The sequence below is a fragment of the Bombus bifarius genome, unplaced genomic scaffold, assembly GCF_011952205.1.
Source record: "Bombus bifarius isolate JDL3187 unplaced genomic scaffold, Bbif_JDL3187 scf7180000008166, whole genome shotgun sequence".
In the NCBI taxonomy this organism is placed as follows: domain Eukaryota; kingdom Metazoa; phylum Arthropoda; class Insecta; order Hymenoptera; family Apidae; genus Bombus; species Bombus bifarius.
Window position 1 is genome coordinate 1470307 of NW_022884488.1, and position 16883 is coordinate 1487189.

General features: G+C 33.2%; 1 protein-coding gene and 1 long non-coding RNA gene across 3 annotated transcripts in view; one reads left to right on the plus strand and one right to left on the minus strand.

Moving 5' to 3' along the window:
* Positions 1-2941: 2941 nt before the first annotated feature.
* On the minus strand, positions 2942-4152 carry LOC117209174. The gene is made up of 3 exons (XR_004487862.1): positions 4009-4152; positions 3718-3923; positions 2942-3635 (listed from the first exon to the last, which is right to left on the minus strand). It is a non-coding gene; the product is annotated as an uncharacterized LOC117209174 (long non-coding RNA).
* Positions 4153-9036: 4884 nt separating this feature from the next.
* Positions 9037-16883, plus strand: part of LOC117209173 — a 31637-nt gene continuing 23790 nt past the window's right edge. For both annotated transcript variants that reach the window (XM_033450867.1, XM_033450868.1), the window contains exon 1: positions 9037-9543. In XM_033450867.1, coding sequence (XP_033306758.1) covers positions 9459-9543 — 85 coding nt within the window. In that variant the 5' untranslated portion in view covers positions 9037-9458. The remainder of the gene's footprint in view (positions 9544-16883) is intronic.

Below are 16883 nucleotides of genomic sequence, written 5' to 3' on the forward strand. Positions count from 1 at the left end.
GCGAACATTCAAAGTCGATTTTCTCGAAAACAAAGCCTCGAACGAAAAATTTTTATTCTATATTTTCGACTTCTTTTTTCGCGTAGAATCACCCCCTTTCCGCTTGTACCACCAGTTACCAACCACCCTGTATATCTTGTACGACACGCGACATTTATCCCGCAGCTTCTATATTTATTCAGCGGATTTGGCACGATACTGGTCTGGCTTAATAATCGAATGGCACCCAGACACGTCACAAATCTCTTTGTCATCGTTCAGATATGTCTTCCGGTTGTTTGAGCACTTATACAACTTATACGTTGCACTACCGTTCGAAAGTACACCGATAATTTTTTCAGTTTCGGCAAGATGTATTTTAATCGTAAAGTTATGGATAAACGAGAAAATCTGCTACCTCGCAGTCCTTGCCATGATCTTATTATCATTCTTATACTCGTAACTACATTATATAATAATATCGTATAATTATATGACAGAGAATATTTCAACATTGCTAAGTTGTTTTTTAGAAGCCAACAGACAATAAATTTGTCACTTGTAATTGCCAAATCTTGAGTAATTTTAGAATAACTTTCCTCCTTGTCAAGCTTTTTATCTTCAAATTCGTTAATTTATAAGTTATAAATCAGATTGACTAGGCTTTTCTAAAATAATAGAAAGGTTTCTGACATTTATGCGAATAATGATATTTAAATATATATATATATACCATAGTATATGCATGTATAAGATAATATATATATAACCAGTATATATAATAACGTATAATCATTTTCATAAACTTATCATCATTTTTATAAACTTAAACAATTTATTAAAGATTATCATAAATTTAAATAACTTATTAATCTGTCGACTCCACAAAAATGTGCTGCTTCTAATTATTAATTTACCATTAATCTAAACATCTTTGACAAAATCACATTATTATAAATTGACCAAAGTGTCCGGATACTTATGAATGTTAATATATGCACCCGCAACGAAAAATCAGTACAAGAGGGTATTTCGTATAATTGCGGTAAAAGAAGAATAACGAGTGGCTTGATGTTATTCAAGATCGTTTAAAGAGAACTGATTCTGCTTTCTCGATGGGAGAGCATTCGTCGGAGCATTCGTCGTTATTATTGCGTCGGAAGCAGGAAGCTTCGAAGATATTGTTGCGGTATTATGATAATGGCTTGGTAGCTTGCGACTGCATATTTACAGACTAGAGTCTAGAACGATAAACAAGCTGCACATAGTGTTCACAGCCATCCAAACATTAGATATATTGAATCATTCAATCGCGTAATTCTTGGCAGATTATGCGTCACTCACTTTCGTATTTTGTATACTAATACGTTTAACCCGATACATGCACGCGCGTAAAAAAAATTATTTTCCTCCGTTTGACGTCTTGCTTCTTATCTAAAGATTTTCAAATGTCTATTCGGCGTCTCGCCTAATAAACGCGTCAACTATTTGTTCGAAACATTCCGCGTTGAATGTCAAGGATCTGAGACATTTTACGTAACATCATACTACGAAATAGCAGTCGAAAATTGTACCCGTTGGTTTTTGAACGGTCGACTGTTCAATGACTTTAACAGCGTACGATATAAAAAAATATAAACCATGATCTACATCCACTATATCGTGCTACGTTTTAAAATCATTCGGAATCGCCGGTTACTGGCTTAGAATTGAGAGATAATGAAACTATTTGCGATAAAGGATCAATTAATGACCCACCATACATGGCATTACGATACATTTCGTTCTGAACAAAATTTTATTTCTTCATCGTCCAGCATGCTTACAGTTGCGAGCTTATAAAACAGGAAAATATAAGTGGGGAAATGCTTAATTCATAAATACGACTAACTGCATTACGATAAGCTTCATTTTTATCTTTCATTCTGTGTAATATAGGATTGATATGATGACACAGGATATAATATGGAGTAATATTAAAAATAAATTTTGTTTACCCTCTGAATCATAAATATAGAACAACTTTCTACTCGTTTCCTTTCTTTTTATCTCGAGTAATAATTTAATTTGGATAAATATTAATAATCTTTCTAAATTCGAGTAATAATGTACACCTATTACAGGTACGTTCTTCGAATTTGAGATACCTCGTGATACCTTCGGAACGTATTTTCCCCTTTTTTTCCTCTCTTCTATTTCATCGCTGGTGTGATTCGCTCGACGATTATTTTCCTGTACGGTAGAAGTAATTTTTAATTTCCTAGTAACATATATTTATTCAACGGGAAGGAGCGAGATATGTAATCGATGCTTCTAGTATTTAATTGTAACGTTATGTACGGTATAATTTTCCCGCAAAAAAGTTATACCGCGCGTCCAGCAAATATTTCCTTGATAAATACTATCGTTTTATAGTACGTCGATCGTGGAAAATACAATGGATCGACTGTAATACTACATAGGGTCGATGGTAATACACGTTTAACTTTATCAAATTAAGATATTTATTGATTTAAATTATAATAATAACCGATAATAACATAATTGTAACCGATCATCCAGAATCGCAATTGTGACAAATATAAAAAAACATCTTGATAGGTACATTTTTCATGTGCCCAATTTTTTCACTCACTACATTGCACCAATTTCTTCGTCTGGTTTCATCGTGCTGTAGGATTCCCAGCATACCAGACAATAATATTCTTTATCTTCTTCGTTATTAGATTCATTCTTTTCGTATAGATATTAAAAGAACGTTGCAATCGATCTCGGTCATACTTTCGAACGTAAATTATAAATTTTGATTAACGAGACGCGTAAAACTGTTAAATAACGATCGCTGTTACTTAGAAAAAGGCTAGATTAGAGATCAAAAAATAGAGAAAGCAACTACCTGCAAAGGAAATATTTATATCACAATTTTCAGTAAGAAAGGGTTACTTTAGGATATCGTACATCATTATAGAGAAGTTATTTTATTTGCTATATACATGTTTATGTTTAATCGCTATATACATTGTCTAACATTGATGGGTGTATTCCAAATGTTATTCCTCATTGTATATTCAAAATTTGTGTTAATATCTATCACATGTTTTGAGATATTTAACGCATTACATTTGTACAGCCCGTTACCACGGGTCGAACCAAATGCTTAACATTTTCATTGCATCGCTTTAATTATAATCAACTATAGTATTTATGTACACATCAGAATCTTATAAAATTACAATTATATAAAAACATTAATTATTTTCAAGTGTAAATTGTCTATGTATGTTTTTCTGTATGTATTTCTATGTGCCATGAGCGCTCAATTTCCAATTTAACGTGCACAGGAATCATTATTTAAACTGAAGTATGGAAATTAAAACGCATGACCTCACGATTAATTGTGAACTCTTATGCGAATATTAAATGATGAATACGACATGACGAATATTTCTTCAAAAATTTAATGTCCACTGACATCGTCATCATTGAACATTGAACGAACTAAAATCATAAAATCACGCTTATAAGAATCTCACAAACTAATGCCTGACAACGAGTCAGCTTTGAGCTTGAGGCGAAGAACTTTCGTGTTAATGTTCTTCGTCAGTATCATCATCGATATCCAAAGAACCGAAAATGCGAGGCCACACTTCTAGTATCTGTAAATTTTGCAACTTTTCAATCCAAACGCTCAAAAACGGTGGAACATTTGTGATATCTAAAAATGTCAAATTCTTCTACCTGAATGAAGTATGACCAGGTCCAGCCAAAACATTGGAGGAAACAGCTTGCCACAATTATCGACGACCAAAACACCAGTAAATTGGAAGTCATAGATCTAGACTCATTGTAATGTAAATTCTCAAAGTTTTTTGTCCGGGATGAATATAAGTAATCAAAGATTTCACCGATCGACATCGCTAGCCTCACACAAAGCTTTAAAAGTACTAAAACAATAAAATTATATCTGTAATATTCGAAAATCTCGATTTCCTTTAATTCGGTCAAATATAAGCTGTCAAAGAACCTAACGTAAATACGTATTATTATCCAAAAAGCACCAAACAAATGAAGACAGTACAGCCACATCTGTAGTATCTGAAAGACTTTAAAACTTCTACTCGACTGTAGAGTCTGAGCAGTGCAGAATTCTCCGGCTCGTAACGATAGTTCATATACGATTATAAATTGCAAGATATAAAAAGTTCGAAAGAGCAAGAGAGTGCATGAGAGACAGAAATCGTGCGTGACAGACAGAAATAGTGAGTGAGACAAAGAAAAGCAGAGGAAATATATTAAGGGGGGGTGGCATATTGAACGCATTCATTTAAATAATGAACTGAATAGGAAACTTGTTTCCTGACATTTATGAGATGCAGTAACATTTGATGAATACAACAAAATTTGTTTCTATTTATCTTCAGGAAAATGGTGGTACTGAGACGATCCGCCGGTGAGTCCTTTAAATTTGTCCTGCCACATTGTCCTCATTTGCATCATGACCCTACTTAAGAGGATTGGTCCCTATCACCGCGCGCGGTCGGTCGTAGGTGCAGTAAATGACATCCGAATTCTTCATGGAGTTTATCGAAAATTTGCTGTTCAAAACGATTGGTAGACAATGTGACTTCGCAAATATCGCATCTTACATTCTTTATAACAGAGGAAAAAAGTAAAAATTATTTAAATTAAAATAGAAATAAAAAGAAGGAGTCGCAGCGCGCGTATTAATCCGCGCTTGGTGATTCAAGACAGTCGTCCGATTGCGTAATAATCCACGCTTGGTGATAGAAGACAGTCGCAGCGCGTGGATTAATCCGCGCTTGGATGCAAATGGGCTAATGTGATATAGACCAAAAAAATCAAAAGTCTTTGTTTTTTACATGGTAAATGTTATGCAAGCATATAATAATTCTTAGAAGCATTTATTTTCATGAAAATCAATCGAGATCTTAACCTTATGCACTTCTGTACTTTTTGGCTTTTTGATCGTATTATCGATTATTATAGATATATTATTATTATTATAGATAATTATTATTATTATTATAGATGAAACTTCAGAGAAACTACTTGCTTTCTGATTGCGATGATTTCTGAATAACTTGCAAATCTCAACATTATGAAACACCTTTTTTCTGTACATGATGTAACTATCGGTCATAGTTTACCAGATAGTAGGAAAATTCTATTAATATCACTACAGTACGTTGTACTTATAATTATGGGTCCGTGGCAGCATAAGCGTCCGTATTAATTGTCAGAAATTGAATAGAATGACCTGGTCGAAAATTGACGCTTATTTTCAGTTTATATATACAACGAGGGTGAGTCTAAGAAAAGCTCCTTGCGCAACTGTATATGAGAAACTGTAAGAAATGTCTGTTATATGTAATTCAATTAAAAATGTATATAATAAAATAAATATAAAAATATCATCGATGTATTCGTTTTTAATTGTGCACAGCACTTTTTACAGTCACGCACATACAATTGTGTAAAGAGCTTTAAGATAGCCCAACTTCCGTTTACATGTATACATTATAAACGAAAGATAGGCGGTCGGCAACCAGATTAACACGTACGCTGATAAGGACGTATAATTATAGACAAAATTCAGACGCATGAAACATCGATCATTTTTTGGGAACATTTTGGTAACTATGCTTGAGTAAAACTAAACTATACAATTACAATGTTGATTTCTACAACATATCTAAAAGTCATCGGGATCGGAAAGGAAGTAAGTTTTCTATAGTTTCACTGGATAGTTAAACTACAAAATTCGCTAAATAAACGATTATGAATAGTATGACTCAATACGTAACAAAAACTACAACTCCAACTTTTTGTGGACGAACTCGAGTCATAAGGAAAGAACAAAAATAGTTACAATTGATCAGACTAGTAAATACTAGATTAATGCATCAGATGTCAGTCTTTCGGCCACACCAAAAATTATTCCAATAAAATACCGACTTGTGTTAAGTGTGCCAAAAATCATCCGATCACTGATTGTGCAATAGAAAGGTCAATAAAGGCTGATAAGGTGAAATGTTTACCACTGATCGTTCAATAAGACGTCACATCGATAATGTTAAATCTTTTAACTGCCACGATAATCACCCTGCTAGTTACATTGTAGCATTGAAAGTAATTGCACCAGAATCTCCTCAGCTTTGATAAAAGTCGCTCATATATATAATATATATGTGTGTGCTATATTCGATTAGTCACAGGTCCCCCATTACGAAGATAATCCCTCAATTTGATAATGAAGCTATTATAAAGTTATATACATAAGTAACTGGTGTTAACATTCATACGAAAATTATCTGCCAAAAACTCAGAAATCCTTATAAACATACATAACGAACAAATGAATTTTCTGGAACGATAAATGGAACAATTCAACACAATGTTAGATCACACCTTACGAAACTCAGGTCCAATAAAAGCAAATATAAATGCTACTGCAAATATAAGCCCAATAAAAGTGTTACGTTTAAAGAAGCAAAAAGAATTATATCAAACATACAACAAAAGCATAAGTATAAAACAAAAAAATAAACACAATAAAAAATCAATACAAAAATAAACATAAAACACTTGACCTTCAGCTGATGACAGGAAAAATTATAAAAGAATATCCTTTTAGATAAGCCCTCTATAAGGCTGATTACAAGTATCTTCAATACAGTACTGCGATCAAAATATTTGCAAAAGCCCGGGGTTAGGTTGGGATTTGCATTTAACGACATCATATAGGCCAATCTTGTTGCTATTAATTATATAGAAAATACTAGCGAGAATAGTACTAAGTAAACTGAAATCAATCATCTCGTCTAGAAAGCTTATTATCTAATCACCAGTTTGGATTTCGTAATAAACATCCTATAATTCAATAAGCGTATAAAATTGTTGATACTATCATTACATGCTTTGAAAAAAAGTTATATTGTTCAGCCATATTCCTAGATATCGAGAAAGCATTACCGTTTAAAATAGCAATCAATTTTCCAGCTCTATCTCTAATATTACTATCTCACTAAATCTTACATATCAAATAGAAAATTCATAGCCAAATTTCGGGACAGTTACTCCAATCAATACTCAATAAATGCTGGTGTTCCACAAGACAGTGTCTTAGGATCTGTACTTTATATGGCACTTTATATGCACGATAACGTTAACACTGCCTCTCAGTTTCTGCAGCAATCCCTAGTAAGTTTGTAAACTTGGTTCTTAAAACGAAAAATAAAACTAAACGAGGAAAAATCCAGACGCATTACCTTTGCATTAAAGGAGCAAATATCTCGTACTGTATCTCTGAGTAACAAGCTGCAGTTGTAAAATATCTAGGCATCTACGTAGATAGGAAATTAACGTGGAAACACCACACCCAGAAGAAAATAGGGCAGACTAAAATAAAAAGAAGAAACATGAACTATTTAACGAGAAGGAATTTAAAACTGAACTCAAAGAATTAACTTTTGTTATACAAGACCATCATTAAAACTATCTGAATCTTTGGAATCGAACTTCGATGTACAGTTAGCATGAGCAACATTAAAAAAATAGGAGCTTACAATCAATAATCCTCCTTACGCTCGTTAATGCTCTCTGGTACATTAAAAACTAGGATCTTAGAATAGAATCAGTCGATAGTACAATAACGGTTTTTGCTGTGAGATACACAAAGGAATTAGAAAACTGTCTAAGTCTACTAACAAACAACTTATGTTGTGCCTTTATCCCGACAAAAAGGAATTAGAAAACCGCTTAAATCTACTAGCAAACAACTTATATTTTACATTTGTCCCAAGGGGATTGAGTAAGAAACATCCCAATGATCTGCTTAACTAAAGCATTTAATAATCTACGAACAAATGTATTTATGTAACTGCAAGGCACGAACTACTGGGAATATGCCTACAGGCTATTGTTCCAACTCGTTATACCAATTTACCGAATGTTCTCATGAACAAATTGTGAATTATCTCGAGGAAACTAAAAAAAATCTTCATTTGTGCTTTTTCTGTCCATTTTGCGAGATCCGTATTTCCTGACGTTTCTAAAAACTTTATTTCCTGCTTTGTCTAGATTTAATATTGTAATAAATTGTTACTAATCATCGATAGTTTTCTCGCTACTTGCTAATCTTGGGTTCTGAATATTTCCATACATGCGTACACAATTTTGTTAATTCTTTTCAGGATAGTACCTGAGCGTGGATATTTAGCAAGTATACGGGGAAAAACTACTTTCTGGACAATTTCGCACATTTTTTGAAATCAACAAAAAACAAGACTTATTTTGGAAATGCTGAAAAACATAATTAGAATCATTAAATTTGGGGTTTTTGTTACGTTAACAATTTCTTAACGACCAAACATACAGTCGTTATAAAAAGTATTTGTACACCGAGGAAAACCCATTTTTCGTGATTTTCCATTTTGCGACAATTTAAGCTATTAAATCACAATAGTTATAATGTACAAAACGTCGACATAAAAACGTGTTGTATCGGTTAATAACGGGAAACGTTCGCTTTGTATTGGAACAAAACACGGAGTGCAGTTTCTGCAAAATAATTAATATTCTACTAATCATTCTTTCTCTTAATGTCGAAGCACAGTATAAACTTCATTTCAGAAGAAATATGGTTAAATCCATCGAATGTTGTTCTTTTTCTAGCTGACTAAAATATTAAAACTTAATCTTCTCAATAAATCTGTTTTTTTCTTCTTTACTTTTCGTACAGTTCGATCGATAAAAAAAAGAGTACACCGTATTTTCACTCAATTTTTTATTTATTTTTATTACTACATATATATTCCGTTTTTTTTTTTTTTTTTTTTTTTTTGAAAATATCTACGATTTGTTTCACCGTGCGGCGCGGTGCGGGGCCGCTTCGAAGAGAAGAGGACTTCAAGCTGTTCCATCGGGAGTGAGCGAGCGAGCGAGACGGGTCGTCCCACGACGGGGCGGCTCGTGGTGGGGTGTCAGCCGCGGCTTATCTGGCGACTTTATGTATATTACGATGCCCAAGGCAGGAACACGAGCAGTTCACTGCTGGCTAACTGGTCGGAGAAGTCGGCAAAGCTGAGTCTGAGCGCGACGGCCCGGTTCATCGAGAGAAACGTGTTCGAGAGCTAACGACACTGAATTAAGACTTCTGACACACGTACGCGCACATATATACTACAGATACACTGACATCGATATATAAATATATACACACACGTACAGATATATATATATATATACATTGTATATATTTATGTAAACGTATATACATACATAAAAAAGAGAGAAACATCAACCGTTGGCGAACCAACCGAATAATTACGGATACATACGCGCGTGCATACCGGTCAGGTGCGCGAAAACATAACCGTAGTGGAAGCTCGGGGCGGTCCAGAGTTTGGCAAACTGATCGAGCCGTTATCGGTACTTCTCAGTGATCACTACGATCCAGGATGATCGTCCTCGCGTGGTCCTTGTTTGTGCTGGTTTCGTTACTCGTCGCCACCAATCAGGCGTTTCTCGCTGCTCCCGTATCAGGTATTGACAAGTGATCATTTTCTCTTCTTCTTGTATGTTAATTAATTCTCTTCTTTTCTCTTCTTTTATACTCTGTCTCGTATTATTTTATTTTGAACGAGAACTGAAAACGTTGCGTGAAATCGTTATGAATACCGTAACGAATATGTGTGAAAAAATATTTGTTGCTCGGTATGAATTACCGTTTGTCGATTTAAAAAGTTAAATACGATATGTGTAAAATAGTGTGGGATGTGAGTAAATATATTCGATATAAATTACGTATCGATACGAAAAGTACAGTATATATGTATAAAACAGTGTAAAGGAAATACATATAGACATACATGAGTAAATATTAGTCATTCGGTATAAAATAAAATTTTGGATGTATTGGTAAAATGGTATTTTTTCGAATTCTCCTTCGGAAAGTAGTTAAAGTGTCGGACGATAAAGTCGACGTCCTCACGTGGCGTCTCCGGTTGAATTTCCGCGTTGTGTTGGCGAATAATTGCCCCACACGTTTTCGTCCTTGTATGCACGAAAAACGCGAGAAATTGTTTCGATGGAAATTTCGAGTAAATGGCGTGACTTTCTCGCATGTTTGATAAGACTGATGAGTGTAAACTGTAAACAGTGATCAGCTATGCCTAAGGTTGTTTAAGTTTAAACCGGACGGACGCACGCGGATTTGTATGGTTTCGTGAATGAATCGCGGCTACGATTTCGTGATACACGGTCCTATTAATGCTTCCATGTATCATCGTTCGAATTCACGCATCGTTCAATTATTGATCACAGTGAAGTTGAGGCAGCGTAGCTTTATACACTTACGTGGCATACTGGTTCGTAATTGATTCGTGTTTTGATATTTGAATGTTATATTTGGTAGCTAATACTTTATGTAAATAGGTCATTTATGTAACCTTCAAGTCACGTGGAGGTATAGAGAATTCATACGTCGACTGTCGACCGAATTTTGTACGCCTTACTTTACACATAGTCGATATGCTATCACTTATGTCAGTACGATAGAATATGTTTATGTACGTAGTTCGTAAAGTGATTGCAATTGCTTAAGCGCTTTATGGAGCGTTTGACAATTTTACGAATGTTTTTACACATTTAAATTTCTTTGTTTACCGATTATATTTTAATGGTAAACGCGTTGACAGATACACCGTATAATTAGTTTATACAACTATCTTTATATCTTTATGTCTATGAAAAAACGTATTATTTTAGCAGTTTTCATTGCCATTTATTGCACAGACCTGCGAGCATGTATACACTCGAAAGTATTTAGATCTAAATTTCATAGGCTGAAGTAGCAAAGCATAGAGTGACTACGAATTAATTTAGCTAGACGCGTACTGTAATAGAGCCACAGAACTTATACTAAGTTACTCCGGTCATAGTATCAGGTATAGGTTTATTATATATTTAGACGTCGTTTCAAAATTAATTGGAAATTGCGCTATACTTATTGGTTATGAGAGTCTGTTGCCACTATTTGCCCTCTTAAAACTGCCAAACACATTTTTTTGGAGTTAGTACGTTTAAAGGTTCCTACTGTCGCCTAAGTTTTAGGACACTGAACAATATCGTTTCTTCTGCCAAGAAAGCATACGACTTTCCAATTATTAGGGGATTATGCAAAGTTCCAATACTTTTATCTTTAATAAACTATTACAATTATCTTTTCAATAAATGTAAGATAAAGCGTTTACATTAAAAGGAAGAATTACGCTTGTTCGTGCACGTTTAAAGGAGTAGCCGTACTAGAATTTTATACTTCTTATTCTGTTTTATAATACTTAATCGATATTATGAAGACGACAATTTGGATTAAAAAATTGTATTATTTGATCGTAGATTATTTCATTTCAGTTCGTGTTATATCACGTAAAATATAAAATGTATAAATTATAATGATCGTCTATAACTCACGATACCGGTATGACGTTCCTTAAACTGTACCTTCTTATAGTCGAGTCGTTTGATTTCTCTCTCACAAAAGTCCCGTTAATTTCTAAGGTATCAGCAACGTGATTCGAAATAATTGAAATAATCAAAGAACACAGAATTCGATGATGTAAATGACTGGAAAAATAATTTCGAATGGAATTTGGCGTTAACACAACGTTAGTCCTTAATAATCTAAAAAAAGAAATTCATTCTCTAATGGCATTTCACATGTTTAATCTGGTTTTATCCATCAAACGGATTGTTTTAACTTCCACGAATCGTCAGCTAGGAGGAAATAGTTAGGTAAGAATTTAATTTAAGACCGGTTAATATTTCCGACAAGTTCGTCACGCATTACTATTGATCTTTGTACAAATTCACCGATTATTCTCGTTTATAGGAGTTTCTTATTTAGAAATTGTACATAGAACTCAATCTTACATCACATTATTATCGATTTATTTTCACTTGTTAATTCCCATTATTTAGCTATGAAGCATAGAGTTATGCTTTGTTCGAACTTCTTTATTTCATCTTGTAATCTTGTAATTTTTATTTTTCATTAGATTGGAAAATTTCGTCGTTAGATTTTTACTTTTACAAATCTACTTATTCAGGTAAAACGATCCTTACAATTTTGTTTAATCGAATAAAAATTACGACTTCCTTGTTTTTTATCTAGATGCAATCTTTGTACAATTTTTTCATCAAGAAATATCGAATAAGTATTGTGTATTAGATCGTGAAAGCACTATAAGAATATTTTAATAACAGTAGTTATTACGTTGAAGACTAATCAATATTTAATTTACTTAAAATAATTGAACTTTTCCTTTCGAAAAGAAAAAGAAAGTAGAAAAGGAAAACAAATAAAAAGCGATTTTCCTATAAATCTGATATCTTCATAGATATCGCCCTTATTTCTCAGGCAGTGTTTATAGCATAGTTTGTTTATAACGTTCGATCTTACGAACCGACACAATTAAAAACTAATTAGCCAGAGACTCGAATTATGAAGCTCCTTCGCATTGATCGATGCCAGTACATACGTATACTACTGACGTTCGATCGCTATTTCTAGCAAGGTTTATTCGATAAAAGAGACATCCACCAATGATCTCATTCGATCTCTATGTTTATGGATGTCATTACAAAAACGTCATCCCTTAATTTCTGGTCCAGTATAATTCGTATTAGTCATCTAACAAGTTATTTCTTACTCACTCTTACTACTCACACAGCAAGAGAAAGTTTGGAAAATTCAGTTAGCAGATATAATTTGAAAATTTGTTAATTCTCTTGCCTTGCATGTATTTAAAATTCTAAAAATTCTTCTCTTTCGGATAACACAAAAATTCCTCTAAGCCTGTTCTTTTTCTTTTTTGTGCAATTTAAAATTTCGAAAATCCTCCTAATTCCTAATGGAATTTACAAATTCTAAAAACACGTCTTCTTTATACATCCTCTATTTACTAAGAAAATTATTGTCAATGCATCCTCGTGCCAGTAAAATTGTCTTTTTACTTGATTCTGGAGCTGAATGTACGTGTTTTCATTTTCTCAACAATTTTTGATATTATTATATTGCTATATTATAATACATTGCTCATCATAGTACTAAAATAGCGAGGATATATGAATATTTGTCTTAATAATTATGCTCTTGTCCTCCACAAAATTTAAGCTTATCAACCATTTTTAAAAGAAGTGATTTCTAAATTTTGTTCATTTTCAATTACAATTTAACGTCAAAATTCTCCCGCTTATTGATTATAACAAAAAATGGACAAAAATATACTTATCATATCTTGTAATCTTCAATTATTAGCAAGCTTTATATTACCTAGGGCTTAAAGTAATAGTTGATTATCTGTAGCAATTTTTATCAAGATACAAGTAAAATATACATATACCTATAGGCGATATCAAAGAAAAGAAACTCTCATACTTGTATGTGTTAAAATGAAAGAATTTCTGTCTTTGGCTACGTGATTTTCGTGATCACACCGCACGAGATTACACGGTCTGCGTTTTCATTGTACTTCATACACGATCGTTATCACTTTCGAGATATTTTCGATGACCAGGATGATGAGATCGAAGTAAAACTGCAAAAAATACGCGGCTTAATTTTTAATGGATCGCTCGAGTAATCGGTTACATCGCAATCGCTAATGATCACGAGTACGGTCGAGTGCTTTCTTATTATCGATCGTAGAACTTGAACATTTAGAATCTTCGTAATTAGCTTTCATATATTTCATTATATTTACGATTGGATCAGGAAAGGTTTGGTTTTGATAAAAATTTGCTTAAATCAGACTAATAAATAGGGATTGATAATTAATAATATCAGTAGATTCATTGGTGGTAATAGGAAGATAATAGATTTATCTTTTAACAAAATTCCTGTATTTCAATTAACAAGCTTCGTTATATCTTTTATCTTTGGTATTATTATTTTTGCTCTATCTTTTTAACAAATTTTTGATACTTTAATTTAAGCCATTATTTTCTTATCTTTCAATTTTTTTTTCGTATGATAATCGTAATCAGTTATTTGTTTAAAAATATTTTTTTGTCCCTCGTTTCGTTTTATCGATAAATAAAGTTAGTTGCAACTATAAATATGTACATATTGGACTGAAAGAAATACACAGGTTCTCCTCAAATGTGTACAAGATTTGAAATATTTATTACCAGTGCTATTGGAATAGAAAACTGATAAAGTGTATATATATATTTATGTATGCGTATGATATACATATATGATTATAACAAGTTTCCTATTTTCGAGGGGTGTCTCATTCGAAGACGCATAATTTCGCTGAAACAATACGTTTCTTTTCACGGAATTTCTCCTCTATTTGGATGGATTTACTTTCAAGTACAACACGTGATTCGATTTCTTGAGAACCTGGCTTTTCTTGCACGCAGGTACGTTCGAAGAAACCAATCATATCGATCATACTTGTTTTTAGATCGCATGATAAAGCGATGGTCAAGAATAAATCCCTTCTCGACATATGCATGTGAATCAGAAATCTTTGATGTAATAACTCATTTATACAATGACCTTTGAATTTTTCATAACAAACGTTCAATATACAAGCTTTCGATAAACAGAAGTTTTCGATTGTCGATGTGAGTAGTCAGAATGAAAATTAACATTAAAGTAAAGGTAATTTAAATCGATATATTAAAAGAATTGGGACACGGAGATAGGAGAATGAACAATAAATAAGAATTCAAATTATTATTTATCCCTTCAGAAACATTGGCTACAGAAAGATTTATTAGGCTTCCAATATTCGAAGGAAGGAATAAAGATGTTGGTTTACAGACGATCCGTAAACTGTCAGTCAAACAGAAAAATAGAAGCGTACGAATCCATGAAAAGAAATATCACGCGTTTCTTGAGCTTCTATTGAAAAATGCGTAAGTTAAAAGCATATTGCGGCTTGCAATTGTATTACAGAAAAATACAAAGAATGGAACGAAAAGTGAAAATTTCGATACACGTAATCTAAAGTTACGAGTTTCCATTGTTTTAAGACTTGACGAGTCTTCTTCTATCTTTTAATGTCATTCCACTGTGTTACTGCTGTAAGAAAAATGTCTTCCTCTAATTGTTGCTTTTTTTGGGAAGACCAAGTTGCTTTGGGAAACGATGAGAAAAATGAAGAAATGTTACGAATTACGTAGTAGGCAGTTTGAGCATCATAAATTTTAACCGCAAAATCCGGACGTTCCTTAAAATACGAGGAGTGTTTTAACATACTTCCGAAACTTTTCACTGAAGGATCAGCAATTTAAGAAAATAAACGGAACGTTTTTACGGAGAAACGAAGAAAAAATCCGTATGCGAGATGTTCTCCCTAACTTTCTGTTTGATTTTTATCAATTTACCATTAAAATAAAAATATTTCCTCCATTGGCGATCTCAAACCTTTAAACCATTATCCTTTATCTTTTTCATTTTATTAGTATCGATTTTTCTTTAACATTAGAAGCTGTTGTAAATTTCACTAATTCTAATCAATTCGAATTGCTGATATCTATCCAAATTTTCTACACAATTTTTATTTATCGTTAGCTTTCTATAAAAAATGTCTTTTCGTTAACAGTTTCAGATTCGTCCAATATAAATTTTTAGTTTTTGCTTGTTCTATTTCGTTAGTTGTATATTTTTCGAGTGCCTCTAAGAGACTTATTAAATTGTTGCAAATTTTATTAATCATTATCATTAAATAGGAAGTAATTCGATGTCTTCAGGTCGGAGAGTTTTTATTTTCGAAAACTACTAAGCCAGTTACTAAATCAATAAAAAAGAAATCCTAGGTGTATAATGGAAAAATAGGGAACAAAAGTACAATATTAGGTTTTATCGCTTTCGCGTATGCAGTATACTCGACCACACGCGTTATTCCGCGATCCACTTCACAATACACTTGACAAGCCAAGAACGTTCCCACTGCGCAAACACAAGTGTCAAGAGCTAGCAGAATCAAAGTACACTTCGGCGGAATTTGTGTGCCGGAAAGTGAAAAGGAACGTCAGTGGACAGAAACTTGTGCGCTTTAAAAATCACGTGTCTGGTCGTCACGGGGCAACGGGTTCAACGTTTGACCCCGAATCACGTTACACACTTGATTTTCTTTTTCTACGAGAACGATCATACAGACCTCCAAAAAATAGGAGCAAAGAAAGCAGATAATAGGTGGGAGAGCTGAAGAAGTACAATTTATGAGTTAGTGGAAATTAACGATTCGAATTAAAAAAGAGGGAAAAAAGAAAACAACTTGAGAGAAAGACGAGAAAGGCAAAAAACAGTGTAATTTATGGGTTGCAGAAAATTAAGATTTGGAGTAAAAAAGAGGCTTTCAAATATTCAAGAGTGTTAAAGTCACCCTCATTACGAATAATTAATAAAGTTTATCGCTGCGAACATTAGTCCACTATGAACTCGTAACATGTTTTAGAAAGGACAATCATTTCGATTGATTTCGTATCGATCTTTGTTGGTTTGCTCAAATTACTAAAAATTAAATACCAATAAAAACCAATCGTTACCAATTAACGCAATAATAATTACCAATTAGATTCCCAAATGATCGCACGAACGCCACAGGGTTGGCCCAGGTCGTTCTCCAACGTATATGAGCCGAGATTGAATATCCCCAACAGATATTAATAAAATATAGAAAATTGTATATCTTTTTGTCGTTTCTCGTTGTTCCATATTCGTCAGAAATACAGTATTACAAAATTTAAGGAAAAGATATCTGAAGGAATATAAACTTGAGGAGTGAGCAGAACAGGGTCAAAGGATGCAGTGACGCAAAGGTTGATAGACACATTAAACGGGAGACAAAACGACGAGAGGCGGAATG